Source organism: Tupaia chinensis, unplaced genomic scaffold (assembly GCF_000334495.1).
Source record: "Tupaia chinensis unplaced genomic scaffold, TupChi_1.0 Scaffold146837_1, whole genome shotgun sequence".
NCBI lineage: Eukaryota > Metazoa > Chordata > Mammalia > Scandentia > Tupaiidae > Tupaia > Tupaia belangeri.
The window spans coordinates 2,637,116-2,653,645 of NW_006206691.1; the positions used below are offsets into that span (position 1 = coordinate 2,637,116).

Below are 16,530 nucleotides of genomic sequence, written 5' to 3' on the forward strand. Positions count from 1 at the left end.
CGCTCCGGAGCTTGGGCACGCACGCACACGCGCCCGACGTGAGTTTTAAACCACTGGGTCCGGGACGCGAACCCCAGTCGACTACGTGGGAGTCCAGCGACATAGCCATTACGCTAACTGCTGGTTCCCACAAGTCCTTAATTCTTAATAGTATGACCTTTGAAGTTAGAATTTCAGCATAGGAATGTTTTTAAAGAATTAATTTTTATTTATTTTTATTTATTGGCATTATTATTATTGTTATTATTGGAAATTAACCAGAGAGACGGAGAGACAGAAGGAAACTGAGAAAGCAAGCTGCCGGGTCTAGAACCATAACCACGGTCAGCCATATGGGAATCCAGGTGCCTTAGCCACCATGCCAGGAATAGGAATTTTGAGGGAACATAAATATTCTGTCGTTTAGAGAGAATATGATTATGTGTCTTTTTGGCTTAAGTTCTCTCCTTTCCACAGAATATTATGCTTCTTTGAACCTTTCCTTAGAATTCTCCTTCTAAAGAATATTCAGGGACCAGCAGTTAGCCTAATGGCTATGTCACTGGACTCCCACGTAGTTGACTGCGGTTGAAGTCCCGGACCCGGTGGCTTAAAACTCACACCGGGTGCATGTGCGTGCATGCCCAGGATCCCGAGAGGAGAATGGAGGAGAGGGGATTGCGGTGTGGCCATCCCCCCTGGGGGGTGATTTCTCGCTTTCTGTCTCTCTGTCTCTCTCTGTCTCTATCTCTCTCTGTCTGGCGAGTGCACGCGCCCTCTAGTGAAAACCTCTCAAAAAAAAAAAAATAATATTCAAAGGGGTCAGCTTCATAGCCTATTGGTTAAGCAAGCTGGATCCCATAAAGACTACCACAGTTCAAATCCTGGCCTGATAGCTTGAAAAATATGCTGAACATGTATGCATGCATTCCCATCACAAATTGCAACAAGATAAAGAAATGAAGGAGAGTGGATTGTGGCATGACTATACCCACTGAGAAGTGCTGTCTCCTTCATTTCTCTTTGGCAAGTTCTTGTGTTCTTTGGTAGGTTTTTAAAAAATTACGAAGGATGCAATTACAGATCTCACACTGTACATGGGAAATACAGAACTGCGTACTTGCCGAACTGTACGTATCTGGTATTTTCTCAATGCCAGCAGAGGGAAAGGCCTCTTCTTCATACCTGGTTTCTACACTGGGCAAGGACAGGAGAGTGATGCAGACCTTGAGTCCAGTCTTAAAAGAATCAGTCATGGGACCAGCAATTAGCGTAATGGCTATGTCGCTGGACTCCCATGTAGTCAACCGTGGTTCGCATCCTGGACCCAGTGGCTTAAATTTACACTGGGCGCGTGTGCATGCATGCCCAAAATCCTGAGAGGAGAATGGGGGAGAAGGGATTGTGGCGTGGTCATCCCCCCTGGGGGGTGATTTCTTACTTTCTGTCTCTCTGTCTGGCGAACGCACGTGCCCTTTAGCAAAATCCTCTCCAAAAAAAAAAAAAAATCCAGAATCAGTCACAAAACTGGATTGTATATTAATTGTGGAGAACTTTGTAATCCTTTGATCCTTTTCACCTAATCATGTTTCCCATCACATATACTTTGTTCATGACATGACTCTAAAAGACTGACCGAATAATATCTATTTACTCTGTACTTTTCCTTAAATGTTTTCTTAATAAAAGTGTGATCAAGTAAATACATCCCCAAAGGTTTGACCAGGTCATGTTTAGAAATGTTTCTACTTGGTCAGATTGATTTTGTGTGGGCTGCCACATATACTGCTAAAAACCCTCCCTTGTACCAAGTCTCAAGCTTCAAAATGAATGAAAATTCTTTAAGCCAGTGGTCGTCAAAGTGTTGTGCCCGAAAGGGCACCATGGAATTACCTGGGAACATGATAGAAACTGTCTCTTGGTCCCCATCACAGGCTACTGAGTCAGAAGCTCTAGGAGTAGCTCCCATCAATATATGTGATACTATGGACCTTCTCTGATTGGTGCTCAGCTCTGAGACCCACTATTGCAGTTGTAAAAGATGTCCTTTCAATACCGTCTCAATGTTATTAGGCATTTATTTAGATGTGTAAACCAAGAACTCACAATATTCGATGAATCAGTTTTATGTAGGTCATTGAGTTCTGTATAAATTCAAATAAACATGTATGTGTCCTTTGCACAGAAAACCACATCTTGGAGGATGTGAACAAGTGTGTGATAGCCCTCCAAGAGGGGGATGTGGACACTCTGGACCGGACGGCAGGGGCCATCAGAGGTCGGGCAGCGCGAGTCATACACATCATCAATGCTGAGATGGAGAACTATGAAGCTGGGGTTTATACTGAGAAGGTGCTGGAAGCTACAAAATTACTTTCTGAGACAGGTAAGATGGGTTTAAAGGTATTCAGTCTAGCCAAAATGTTAATCCCAGGTTTAATTTCTGTATCTGAGTAAAGATAGCTTTATTGCTTTCTAGAGGCCTTTATGCTTCTAAATTGCACAAAACCATGGAAAGGATGGAGTGCTTGGGTGCTCTCTTTGAGTTTGAACCCAGGTAACTTTAGGAGTATAATAATTGTTATTGTTTTTTCATGTATGTATTACTGGTAGTTTTCATATATAATAAAAACTGCATTTGATTAATTATCTATCATAAGGACTTCATGAAGTAGGCAGAAATATTTTTTTTATTACCTACAGTTATATATGAGAAAATGTAAGTTAAACCATTCAAGAGACTTGAATGTGCTTGCAAGGCTAGTAAATAGTGCAAATATCACCTGAATCTGGGTCTTCAATTCGAAAACCATTTCTTCATCCATTTTTGGAGGAGATGGACTTTGAGGAGGAGCTCGGTATAGCCATTGGAAAGCACGAAGACTTTAGGTAGTACAGGGATGTAAAGTGCTCAAAAGAGATAGTGGCAGCTGAAAAAGAGTTTAGGCTTTCAGTTTATTCCTTTCCTTTGTAGGAGGGCCTCACATGTCCTCCAAGGCCATGTAGCTGACCACTGGGAATCTCTGCTATGGAAGACAGTATGGAGCCTGTCATAGTTCTCAGGTGCATTGGGATGGAAAAAAGACTTAATTCCACTGAGTTAGCAGAACAAGCTACAGCTTTGAAGAGTGTTCAACGGCTGGCCTATATTTTAGTAGCTTTTGCTCTTGACTACCATCTCTTGCCTTCAAATACTTTAAATCCCTGCCTTGAATATTTGTATATATAGGTAGGTGGATAGGATGAGAGTAGAAAGTTCAGGAAAAGGGCACAGACTAGGGGATAGAAAAAAACAATTTATGTTGGACGGCATTGTAAATGATTAGATTCGAATCACTTCTGTGTACAGAAGGACCTTGTTCCTCAAACTTCAGTGGGAGCCTCCTTGAATTTGTACATGAAGTTTGACCCTCAGTGGGCATTTTAAAAATAGGTATCTCTTAAAGGTCAGATACAGCTATGTTCTGAGTTCTGCATGATAAAACATGTTAGTAGAATTATGTTTACTTTGGGGGGCCAGCAGTTGGCATATTGGCTATGTCACTGGACTCCCATGTAGTCAACTGGGTTCGAGTCCCAGACCTGGTGGCTTATACACAGGCCAGGTGTGTGTGTGTGCATGCCCAAGATCCCAAGAGGAGAATAGAGGAGAAGAGATTGTGGCGTGTCCATTCCACCTGGGGGTGATTTCTTGCTTTCTGTCTCTCTGTCCTTCAGGTGAGCACACGTATCTTATAGCAAAAAATAAATAAATAAACCTCTCCAAAAAAAAGGGAATGTTTCCTTCTACAGGGAAAAGATTATTTACAAAGACATCTGTAGATACTTGTTAGCCTAGAATAGCAAAGAAGAAGCAATGTATGAACACAAGCATCAGTCATTCTTTCTGATATGTAGTCAGTCAGAAAGAAAGCACTACAGTATCATATAATAAAAAGCAAACCTAGAGATTGTTCTTGAGAATCTTCTCAGACTTAAAATTAGAAATAATAAAAACACTAATGAGATATACCTTCAATTCATTCACCTGAGATTCGGCATTGTTTTCTTTCAAGCGAACTCGGTCCTTATGACCCACAGAGCAACACAAAGCAAGCCACACAGTATTTCTCTCCTCATGTGGAAGAATTAGAAATAGGCATGTTATTCTCTAAATTAACAACTTTCTTTTTTTAATTTTATACTGACTCTTATCTCAAGGTATATTAGCTCTATTCTCTCAGAGATTCTCAGCTTCACTGGCATATCCAAAACATAATAATCCTCACTTGAGTCAGAGAAGACTGCATGGCATAGAGACAGGACTTTAGGCTCCTGTCTTCTTATGACGGGCTGGAACATTTGTGGCAGATGAAAGAAATAGAACACACTGCCAATTTCCATGTAATTTGCTACCCACAAAGAATTCAAGGACCATTCCAGAGACATCCTGAAGTTTTTTTTCTTATTGCATCTTTGGCTGTTTTAATGATAGAAGTGGCATTCATTGGGTCAAAATCCACACAAGGGTGAGGATAGTTTTTTTTTTTTTTTTTATTTTTTTGTGTATTGCTAATCAAAATTTTGCTTTCTTGTTCATTGTTAGAACTTTTTAAATTCTCATTTCATCTCTCCCTTGTCATGAATGAACACTCTAGGGACTTAAATATAGGCATCTTTTTAAATTTTGATGGCCATATCCAATTCCTAATTGAACATAGTAGATGAACAAGATACTTAGATTCTCTTTTTCAAGTTTTATATAAGGTGCCTGGAAAATAACAAGGTAGAAGAGATTAAAACAGGCAGTTTATACACAACTGTATTAGAAAACGTAGGAATACATGTCAAGAAAAACAGAAAGTTCAGGGAAGGGGAAGAGACTAGTGGAGAGAAAAAGAGAAGTTAACTCTACATTGGATAGGTTGTGAATGAGTAGAGTTGAATCATATATATGTGTACAGAAGGGCCTCTCTCCTCAAACTCCATGGGAGCCTCTTAACTTTGTGTGTTAGTAGGCTGAGAATGAGAATATTAAAAAATCCACAAATCCTTTTGCTGCTGACCCCAGTTATGTTTTTTCTTTCTTAAACACCAACAATATTGTTTCTTTAAGAGTAGCTGGAGATGTTGCCAAACTTTAGCTGTTAACTTACTGTCAATTAGAATTGCTGGGAAATGTGCTTGAATAGACTAGACACATGGAATTTAAGGAAGACCCTAGGTCAATTCTATGATTTTTATGGTTCTATCAAGTTTTATTGGTGAAGGGCCAGAAGGTGGTGAGAAGGTTAAAGTAGCTGGATCCCGTTAGGCCAAACTTTGTAGTTCAAGTCCTAGACACGTCAGCTTGAAAATTATGCTGGCTATGTGCGCATGTGTGTCCAAAATCCCGAGAGAAGAATTGAGGAGAAGAGATTATGGAGCATCATCCCCCTGAGGGGCTGATTTCTCACTTTCCCTCTCTCTGTCTGTCTCTGGCTAGTACACTCTCCCTATAGCAAAGCTAAAAAAAAGTTATGTTGGAGATTTTATATATGTATGTGTAAGTGTATATATTGGCTATGCTAAGGACAGAAATCCTCAAAATAAAAACTCCTGTGTATATCATTGATATCCTTTGGGTTAAGGTTTTTTGTTTTTTTTTTTTCTCGTTAAAATAAAATAAAAACCTTAGAGCTATATTTAATTAATCCTTTTTCCTCCTTAGTTTTGCTATTAAATTTTTAAAAAATAATTATTTTATTTAACTTTGCTTATTTAAATTTTGACCAGAGAAGGACAGAGCTAGAGAGAGAGAGAGGGAAAGTAAAAAAGCAGGCCATCAGGTCTGGGACTTGAACTGCAGTCAGTCACGTGGGACTCCAGCCCCCTTCACTACCATGCCACCTGCCAGCCCCTAATTAGTCCTTTTATATAGGATCCTATAAAAGTTTGTTCTGAAAGTATATTTTATTTTGGGGATAGAACAGAGGAGTAGTTGGCAAATGGGAAAAAAAAAACATGAAAAAGAAAGTTGAGAAAAAAGATGAAATGTATCTTTTTATGTGTTTGTTTTTGTTTTTGTTTTGCTTTGCCATGCATACTAGATTCTGCCTGGTTTTGTTTTCTCACTATTGGTTTGTTTTGTTTTTCAAAACATGAGTTGTTAGATTTAAGACTCTAAGTCAGAAGTTCTCAGCTGCTGCACTACCTGTACTTTGATTTTGAGTAATGCGTGAGTTGTCAGATTCAAGGCTCTAAGTCAGAAGTTCTCAGCTGTTGCACTACCTGTACTTTGATTTTGAGTAATGCTTCTGGGGAGGAGGGTGGTGACGCAGCCCTGTGTGTTCTGCGGTGCATAGCAGGGTCCCTCCCTGGGCTCCACCCGCCAGATGCTTACAACATAACCTCCTTCCTCCACCCCAAGTTGTGAGAACCGAAAATGGCTCTAGACAATGGCAGATATCCTTGGGCAGGAGGTGGGGGAGGGGCAAAATAAGGGCCACAGAGAATCACTGTCCTAAGGTTAAAAAAAAAAATTACACAGGGACAAATTTGAACCGGGCAAAAAGGAGCCTATATCCTGTGGACAGGGAGTAGTGTGAGAGTGAAAAATCTATGAGAGAAAAGAATGTTCAAAAATTCTTCACTGGAGCTGGCAGGTGGTATGGTTAAGGTGCTGAACTTTCACTTAGCTGATCATGGTTCGAGTCCTGGACCTGGTGGCTTGCTTTCTCTTTTTCTCTGTCTCTCTTTCTCTGTCTCCCTCTCTCTGTGTATCTCCCTGGTCAAACTGAAGAACGATACTAATAATAAATACAGTAAAATAAAACATTCTTTAAGAAAAACATCCATTACTAACTCAGATGTTGCTGTCCAAAGCAAGCCCCTGTTCAGACAGGCTGATAACTGCAAGGGTGGATCACTGTAACACTGTACCCCTGGCTGCCTTTGCTTAGTGGCTGCAAAATTGAGAGGTATCCAAAAAGTGACAAAAACGCCAGTGGTTTATTTCCCATGATTTTTTTTCTTTCCTCATTGAAGACACTGTTTTAAGAGAATTTTTCGAGTTGATAGGAATGCTGAGTTAAATTTAAAAAAATAATTTTGTGGATTATCAGTATACTAAAACTGTAGGACAGCATTATGTAAAAATTTACATTTTTAAAAATTAATCTAGGCTGATGAAAACACTAAATTAGATCTACAGCAGACCCATTAAATACTTACATGGCATATTTGATGGGCTCTTCCATAAAACCTGAATTATAACAAATTGCCAATGGCTTGGTAGTAAGTACATGCTTGACCAGACTCATCTTCAGAGATCTCATTTACAAAGTCAGTTTGCTGCAAGAAGCTGAGGGGGTGCATATCGTATTTATATATATGTAGAATAACTCATTCTTCACAGAATAGATTATATTGAAATATCACTTTTGTAAATTTGATAACTAATACAAGTTTGTGGCAATGTGAACATGATTGAATTGAGAGATCTTTAAGATGCTGCCACACGTTCTTTATTCAGAGAGGACAGTTGACCAAAAAAAGAAGGAAGGAAGGAAGGAAGGAAGGAAGGAAGGAAGGAGAGAAGGAAAGAAAAGAAGAGAAAAGAAAGGGAGAGAAGAGGAAAGGAAAAGAAAGGGAAGGAAAGGAAAGTAAAGAGGAAAATGAGTATTTCTAAGTGAGGTTTTATGTTATTGTGCATGTATGTGGAGATAAAATTGCATTGTGTTGGAGAACATGTGAGCCAAACAGATGGTATAGTTTTTACTTCCATGCTTCTGTAGCCTAAACTGTACAAGAAGAGATTTTTTTTTTTTTTGCATCATTTCTGTATATGTTCTTCAGAAAATACAAGAGGATCAACAGTAGATAGGTCCCAAACTAATCATCGTATTGAGGGATACCTTGGGCCAATGCAACACAGTAGAATGAATCCAGGTTCAGGATCAGAAAACTCAATTACTTGACAGCTACCAACTAACTGTGACTTTAGACAAATTAGTTAGTGCCTCTGGGAATCAGTTTTCTCTTGTATTGCCTGATGTTTTGTCACTCAAGAATGGTCAATATTATTGATTTTGGAGTTACACACCACTGTTCCTGGTGTCCAGGTGAGTACGGTCAATATGGAGAATCAGTGCCACTCTCTGTATAAACCCTGTGCTCCATCTGGCTGTCTGCCTTCCTCATTCTCCAGGCAACACACATCCACGCTGCTCTCTGTCCTCCCTGTAATGCTCTCAAGTTCTTCCTCCACCTCCTCTACATCTGTTTATTGAACTTCTCCTTTCATATCTAGCTCAAGTCTCAGTTGGATATAACAGAGAACTGGATCAGTCTTTGACATTTAGTATGCCCCCTTCAGGTAAATAACCATATTCACAACAAGATTGTCAGGTATTTTTATAAGTGTCCATGGCCCAGATTGACGTCATCACAGAATTAGCATTTCATATATATATATATATATATTGATTAAATGAATACAGAAAAGTTACCACATTGCTCCTTTTTTTTTATTGCTAATAGAGAGTGTACTCCAGCAGTGTAAGGTTCACATCTCAAGATTATAGAATAAATAGGTTGCTTTTTTCCCTACTTCCTAAATTTCAAAGGAAAACTATCTGATCAACCATTTGGAGTATATTCTCTCTACTTATTCTGATTTCAGTTGCTAGTGGCAGTCTTTGTTGTTTTGTTTTAATATATATTTATTATTTACATTTAATCACTATACATATTTACAGTGTACGACATGGTTTTTACTAGCAGGAATACAGTGCATATCAGTCATCACAAACACATTACCATATACATTATCATCAGCAACTAGCTTTTCATTTTTGTGTCAGTTAACCAATTTTATGACTAAATAGATCTGTGTGACTTCCCTAGCCATATGGCTGAAAAGAGGCAGGGGTCAGGGGTATGTAAGATGGATATCGGAAAAAAGATGATAGGAACAGCTTATTGGGAAGACAAGAAAACACTGAGCATTATAAAGGAAAAACCGTCACAGTCTAGACACTTTGCCATGACTGACCTTTATATCAGATTATGAAAGTAACGAATTGCAAAAGAAGTTATAATGACTGAGACTATTCAGCCCAGACATTCTAACATATTTTAAATATACTTTAACATAACCATTACTATTGTTGTAAAGTGTTTTATTTATGTCTAAAAGATCAAAATGAGGAGGATATGGAGGAAATATCTCACCTGTTGTTGTTTTTGGTATTTATAGTCATGGAAAGTCAGAAGAGTAAGAAGAATGAGAAGAAAAGCTCATCTACATTTTAGTAACTCCTAAATAAGCAATATATAAAATTTGTCTCAGTGTCATTTCTATATGAAATCTACAAACTCTAGAGAGGAAACTGGCTCATAAGATTTTAATATCTGTATGTATTTCTGAATTTTATTCTGAAAGCAAAGGCAAAGTTTCTGGCTGATACTTACACAGTAACTATGCCAGTTCCCCATGTTTCATTCACGCTCTCAGATCCAGTGATGAGGGAAGATAGATTATGTATATATAGAGAGGCGCCACAGTATAGGAGAGGAAAAACAAAATTATAAATCTGGGAGTTGATATAGGAGGCCACAGTATGGGAGAGGAACCACAAAATTATAAATCTGGGAGTTGATATAGGAATTGGTACTCATTGGTTTGAGAACCTTTGCTTTTCAGTGTAAACCTACTCCTTCTAGGAAAGGTACCCAGGTTCTTATAACCTTTTGGAATATAAATGCAAGGTTCCTGGTTTTTATTCCTCTTTAAAATGTTAAAACACATCTCTCTTACAAATTCTTCTCTAGTTATTTTACTATTTCAGGATGGCTTTTGACTCATTCTTTGAACCATATTATCAGAAATTCTTGCTCAGAAAGCCATGAGCATGCAGAAACATTGAAAATATTGTCTCCACCCTGTTTACTTTGTAAATGACATGTTCCGCTACACTCAGACATGACACATCCAGCTCTCTCAGCATGAGGGGCTGAAAGTCACCTCAAAATATAAAACTTTAACCAAATAGTTTACAGTACAGAAATGTAAATGATTTGTAACCAAATGAGTAGCTATTTGACTTCACTCATAATAAGATAAATGCAAATTAAAATGCCCATGAGAAACCATTACCAACTAGAATGTCAAAAGTATAAATATCCTGTAATACACTTTTGTCAATGATGAAGAAAAATGAGTTTCATAGTTTTCTGATAGGCATGCAAAATGGAGAGAATTTGGCATCCTTTATCAAAATAGCATATCATTTATCATTTGGAAAGCAATCTGATTTTTAAAGATCTGTTTTCCAGCTATATTGTCAAAAAATGAAAATTCATATGGAAAGATTATTCATTATAAGACTGTAGACTGGGGTCAGCAGGTGGTGTAGTGGTTAAGACACTGGACTTCAATGTGACTGACCATGGTTCAAATCCCAGACCTGGAGACTTGAAAATCATGCTGGATGAATGTGTGTATGTGTCCAAAATCCAGAGATAAGAATGGAGAAAATGGGATTGCAGTGTGGCCATCCCCCATGGGAAGTGATTTCTCACTTTCTGTCTTTCTGTCTCTCCAGCAAGCACATGTGCTTCATAGCAAAAATCTCTTTAAAAAAAAAAAAAAGAAAAAAGAAAGTAAAGACTGTAGCCTGGAAATAACACAAATAGTGAGCATGAAGGGACTAGTTGAATAAATTATGGTACTGTTACACAATGAAGTACCATAAAACAGAATGGGAAAAACTCTTCATATGATCTCCATATATACTGTTAGAGGGAAATAAAAAGCAAAGTATACACAGTATATTCCATTTATTTAAAAAAATTCTGTATTACTTTATTTTTTATAATAAGGTCACTAACATGGAAGTGAAGTTAGGGTCGGGTAGACATGGAAAAATTCAGAATTAGACATGCACATACTATAAATTTGGTGTAACATGGGGAAACAAAAAGTACTTTCCTTTTTCTTAAATGTGTATTCCTTTTGTTTTTAATATAAATGAATATTGCCTTATACATCATTTTTAATAGAGAATTTTACATGCTTGGGTCTGTTAACTATTTGATCCCTTTGTCACTCCCACCCACCCCCTATCATCTACTCCCCTCCCTTACAGTATCTGATATCTATACTTATCTTCCCTATCATCTTCAGCTCTTTTAATTTCTTCCAAAGAGTGCACACCTTATTGACAGAAATATACAGTGTTTGTCTTTTTGGCTTACTTCACTTAGCATTACATCTTCTATATTTGACCACTTTGAGTCAAATGACAGTGTCTGCTTGTTCTTTATGGCTGAGTAGTAGTCCATAGTATATATTTGCCCCAATTTTTTTTTTTTAGAGAGGTTTTTGCTAGAGGGCGCGTGTGCTCGCCAGACAGACAGAAAGAGACATAGAAACAGAACGCGAGAAATAAACCCCCAGGGGAGATGGTCACGCCACAATCCCTTCTCCTCCATTCTCCTCTCGGGATCTTGGGCATGCACGCACACGTGCCTGGCGTGAGTTTTAAGTCACGGGGCCCGGGACGGGAACCGTGGTCGACTACGTGGGAGTCCAGCAACATAGCCATTACGCCAACTGCTGATTCCCTATTTGCCACAATTTTTAAACCTAGTCATCAGTTATTGGGCACATAGGTTAATTCCATGCCTTAACAACTGTGAATAATGCTGCAGTCAACATGGAAGTGCAGATATCCTTCTGACTGAGTGCTTTCCTATCCTATGGGTAAATACCAAGGAGTGGGATTACTGGGTGATAAGGTAGTTCTATTTGTAGGATTTTGAGGGCCCTCCATATTGTTTTCACAGTGACTGTACCAATTTACATTCCCACCAGCAGTGTGGAGGGTTCCCTTTCTGCCACACCCTTGCCAGTACTTGTTCTTTATTTTTTTATCATAACCATTCTGACTGGGGTTAAGTAGAATCTCATTGTGGTTTTGATCTGCATTTCTCTTATGATAAGAGATGCAGAACAGTTTTATATATATTTTGGCAGTTTGTATGTCTTCCTTAGAGATTTGTCTCCAAATCATCTGCCCATTTTTCAATTGGATTTTTTTTTCTTTTTTCTTTTTTTTTGGGGGGGGGTGGGGGGAACAGCAGGTGAGCTGCCTGAATTTCCTACATATTTTAGTTGTCAATCCCTTGTCAGAAGCAGTTTTCAAATACTTTCTCCCATTCTGTGGGTTGTCTCTTCTATTTATAGTTTTCTTTGTTATACACAAGCTTTTTAGTTTGATGTAGTCCCACTTGTCTATTTTTGAGATTATTGCCTATGCATTAGGAGTCTTACTTAAGAAATGATCACCTACTCTCATGTTTTCAAGGGATCCCCCTGTGTTTTCCACCAGTAGTTTTATCATTTGAGATTTACATTTAAATCTTTGATCCAATTTGAGTTGAGTTTTGGTAATGGTGTGAGATATGGGTCCAATTTAATTTTTATGAAGGTGAATATCCAGTTCTTTCAGCATCATTTACAGAAAAAACTCTTTTCTCCTTTGCATTGTCTTGTACCCTTTGTTAAAGATCATTTGGCTGTATGCTTTTGATTTTTTTCTGATTATCTCTTATGTTTCATTGGTTTATATGTCCATTTTTGTGCTGGTATCATGCTGTTTTGATTACTATAGCTTTATAATATATTCAAAAGTCAGGTAATAAGATACCTCTTACTTTATTCTTCTCATGTAGTATTGTGTTAATGATATGGGGCCTTTTATTTTTCCAGATTAAAAAAACATGGTTGTTCTTTCTATTTCTATGAAGAATGTCATTGGTAATTTGATGGGAATCACATTGAATTTGTTAAGTACTTTGGGTAGAATTGACATTTTGATTATGTTGACTCTTCCAATATAAGAACACAGATTTCTTTTTTTTTTTAATCATGTTCAATTTTCTTTTTTCAGTTTTTATTATAAAGGTCTTTCACTTCATTGGTTAGGTTTATTCCTATTTTGTGGCTACTGTAAATAGGATGCTTTTCAATTTTGCCTCAGACTGGTCATTGTTCATGTATAAAAATGCTACAGATTTTTATATATTCATTTTGCTTATTTTATTTGATGAATAAAACTCATTTAATATTGTTGGTTTAATAAAACAATTGTATCACCTGAGTTATGAACAAAAATATTTAAATATTTAACTCTAAAGTTCTTATAACATTCAAATGTCAAGACTAAATTCATGTATTACTTCTAGGAGTTCTTCTATGTCTTCTTTTGAGTTTTCATAATCATATTGTATAAATAAGGACAATTTAGCTTCTTCTTTTCCTATTTGAATGATTTTTATTTTGCACTCTTGTCTGATTGTATTGCTAGAACTTCCAGTGCTGTGTTGAAAAGAAGCAGAGAAAGTTGGCAACCTAGTTTTGTTCCAGTTTTTAATGGGAAAGTTTTCAGCTTTGCCTCATTCTGTGTGATGTTAATAATGAATTTTGTCATATATGGCTTTTATTCTTTGAGAAATGTCCCTTCTATATGTATTTTGTTGAGAGTCTTAATCATGAAAAACTTTTTTAATCAAATGCTTTTTCTTTATTAATTAGCATAACCATGTGGTCTTTCTTTTTGTTACTGTAATCTATTACACTTTCTGTTTTGCACATGTTGAACTATATTTGCATTCCTGGGATAAAGCCTACCTGGTCATTGTGCATAATCTTTTTTTTTCTTTAAATTTAATTTATTTATTACATTAATTCACTATACATCATTACAGCATACAAATGAATTTTTCATCCAAAATACACTGTATATTGGCTCAATCAAGCACATCAACGTACATGATGGGTAAATACCAAGGAGTGGGATTACTGGGTGATAAGGTAGTTCTATTTGTAGGATTTTGAGGGCCCTCCATATTGTTTTCACAGTGACTGTACCAATTTACATTCCCACCAGCAGTGTGGAGGGTTCCCTTTCTGCCACACCCTTGCCAGTACTTGTTCTTTATTTTTTTATCATAACCATTCTGACTGGGGTTAAGTAGAATCTCATTGTGGTTTTGATCTGCATTTCTCTTATGATAAGAGATGCAGAACAGTTTTATATATATTTTGGCAGTTTGTATGTCTTCCTTAGAGATTTGTCTCCAAATCATCTGCCCATTTTTCAATTGGATTTTTTTTTCTTTTTTCTTTTTTTTTTGGGGGGGGTGGGGGGAACAGCAGGTGAGCTGCCTGAATTTCCTACATATTTTAGTTGTCAATCCCTTGTCAGAAGCAGTTTTCAAATACTTTCTCCCATTCTGTGGGTTGTCTCTTCTATTTATAGTTTTCTTTGTTATACACAAGCTTTTTAGTTTGATGTAGTCCCACTTGTCTATTTTTGAGATTATTGCCTATGCATTAGGAGTCTTACTTAAGAAATGATCACCTACTCTCATGTTTTCAAGGGATCCCCCTGTGTTTTCCACCAGTAGTTTTATCATTTGAGATTTACATTTAAATCTTTGATCCAATTTGAGTTGAGTTTTGGTAATGGTGTGAGATATGGGTCCAATTTAATTTTTATGAAGGTGAATATCCAGTTCTTTCAGCATCATTTACAGAAAAAACTCTTTTCTCCTTTGCATTGTCTTGTACCCTTTGTTAAAGATCATTTGGCTGTATGCTTTTGATTTTTTTCTGATTATCTCTTATGTTTCATTGGTTTATATGTCCATTTTTGTGCTGGTATCATGCTGTTTTGATTACTATAGCTTTATAATATATTCAAAAGTCAGGTAATAAGATACCTCTTACTTTATTCTTCTCATGTAGTATTGTGTTAATGATATGGGGCCTTTTATTTTTCCAGATTAAAAAAACATGGTTGTTCTTTCTATTTCTATGAAGAATGTCATTGGTAATTTGATGGGAATCACATTGAATTTGTTAAGTACTTTGGGTAGAATTGACATTTTGATTATGTTGACTCTTCCAATATAAGAACACAGATTTCTTTTTTTTTTTAATCATGTTCAATTTTCTTTTTTCAGTTTTTATTATAAAGGTCTTTCACTTCATTGGTTAGGTTTATTCCTATTTTGTGGCTACTGTAAATAGGATGCTTTTCAATTTTGCCTCAGACTGGTCATTGTTCATGTATAAAAATGCTACAGATTTTTATATATTCATTTTGCTTATTATTTTATTTGATGAATAAAACTCATTTAATATTGTTGGTTTAATAAAACAATTGTATCACCTGAGTTATGAACAAAAATATTTAAATATTTAACTCTAAAGTTCTTATAACATTCAAATGTCAAGACTAAATTCATGTATTACTTCTAGGAGTTCTTCTATGTCTTCTTTTGAGTTTTCATAATCATATTGTATAAATAAGGACAATTTAGCTTCTTCTTTTCCTATTTGAATGATTTTTATTTTGCACTCTTGTCTGATTGTATTGCTAGAACTTCCAGTGCTGTGTTGAAAAGAAGCAGAGAAAGTTGGCAACCTAGTTTTGTTCCAGTTTTTAATGGGAAAGTTTTCAGCTTTGCCTCATTCTGTGTGATGTTAATAATGAATTTTGTCATATATGGCTTTTATTCTTTGAGAAATGTCCCTTCTATATGTATTTTGTTGAGAGTCTTAATCATGAAAAACTTTTTTAATCAAATGCTTTTTCTTTATTAATTAGCATAACCATGTGGTCTTTCTTTTTGTTACTGTAATCTATTACACTTTCTGTTTTGCACATGTTGAACTATATTTGCATTCCTGGGATAAAGCCTACCTGGTCATTGTGCATAATCTTTTTTTTTCTTTAAATTTAATTTATTTATTACATTAATTCACTATACATCATTACAGCATACAAATGAATTTTTCATCCAAAATACACTGTATATTGGCTCAATCAAGCACATCAACGTACATGTTATCAGCAAATAATTTTCCATTTCTTATGTCTTGTATACTTTGTTTTTTTTTGTTTTGCCATCCTTGATTCCCTATCCCTCACCCTCTGCCATGTCCCACCCTCCTCCCACATTGTCTCTCATATCCATGGTTGCTTTCTATGCCTTTCTCCCCCATTTAATTGATTTGCGAATGAACTTAATTAGTTTAAATATTTCCAATAGCTAGCACAGCTGATATATACCTATACATGAACCCAAGTCTGACTTTAGGTGTAAACCTCAGTGAGTAGAATGAACATACTATAAAGTGGCACCTAGCTGGGGCTATATAGCTTACTGCAGTCATCAAATATGCATTTTTTAAAATTTCGATACCAATAGTTTTACTGTTTTTTTTTCTCCTGAAACTTTTTTTTAATTACTTAACATTCATTCCCTGAGCATCATTACAACATACTAAATGTGGTTTCCCATCTAGAATAAACTGCATAGTGGCTTAATCATGCTTGTTATCATCAATAATATTCCATTTCTGCTTTCATATATATGTATACGTATATATATGTTTTTTACCCCATGTTTGACACTCTGCCCTTTCCCATTCTCTTATTACACTATCTCTGCTATATACAGTTGTCTTCAATTCCTTTTCCCCCAACATTTTGTTGATCATACAATATCATAAGTAAT

General features: G+C 36.4%; 1 protein-coding gene across 2 annotated transcripts in view; it reads left to right on the forward strand.

The window, feature by feature from the left end:
* CTNNA2 (catenin alpha 2) overlaps positions 1–16,530 on the forward strand; it is a 917,008-nt gene that overhangs the window by 801,380 nt on the left and 99,098 nt on the right. For both annotated transcript variants that reach the window (XM_027768558.1, XM_027768559.1), the window contains exon 6: positions 2,165–2,365. In XM_027768558.1, coding sequence (XP_027624359.1) covers positions 2,165–2,365 — 201 coding nt within the window. The remainder of the gene's footprint in view (positions 1–2,164; positions 2,366–16,530) is intronic.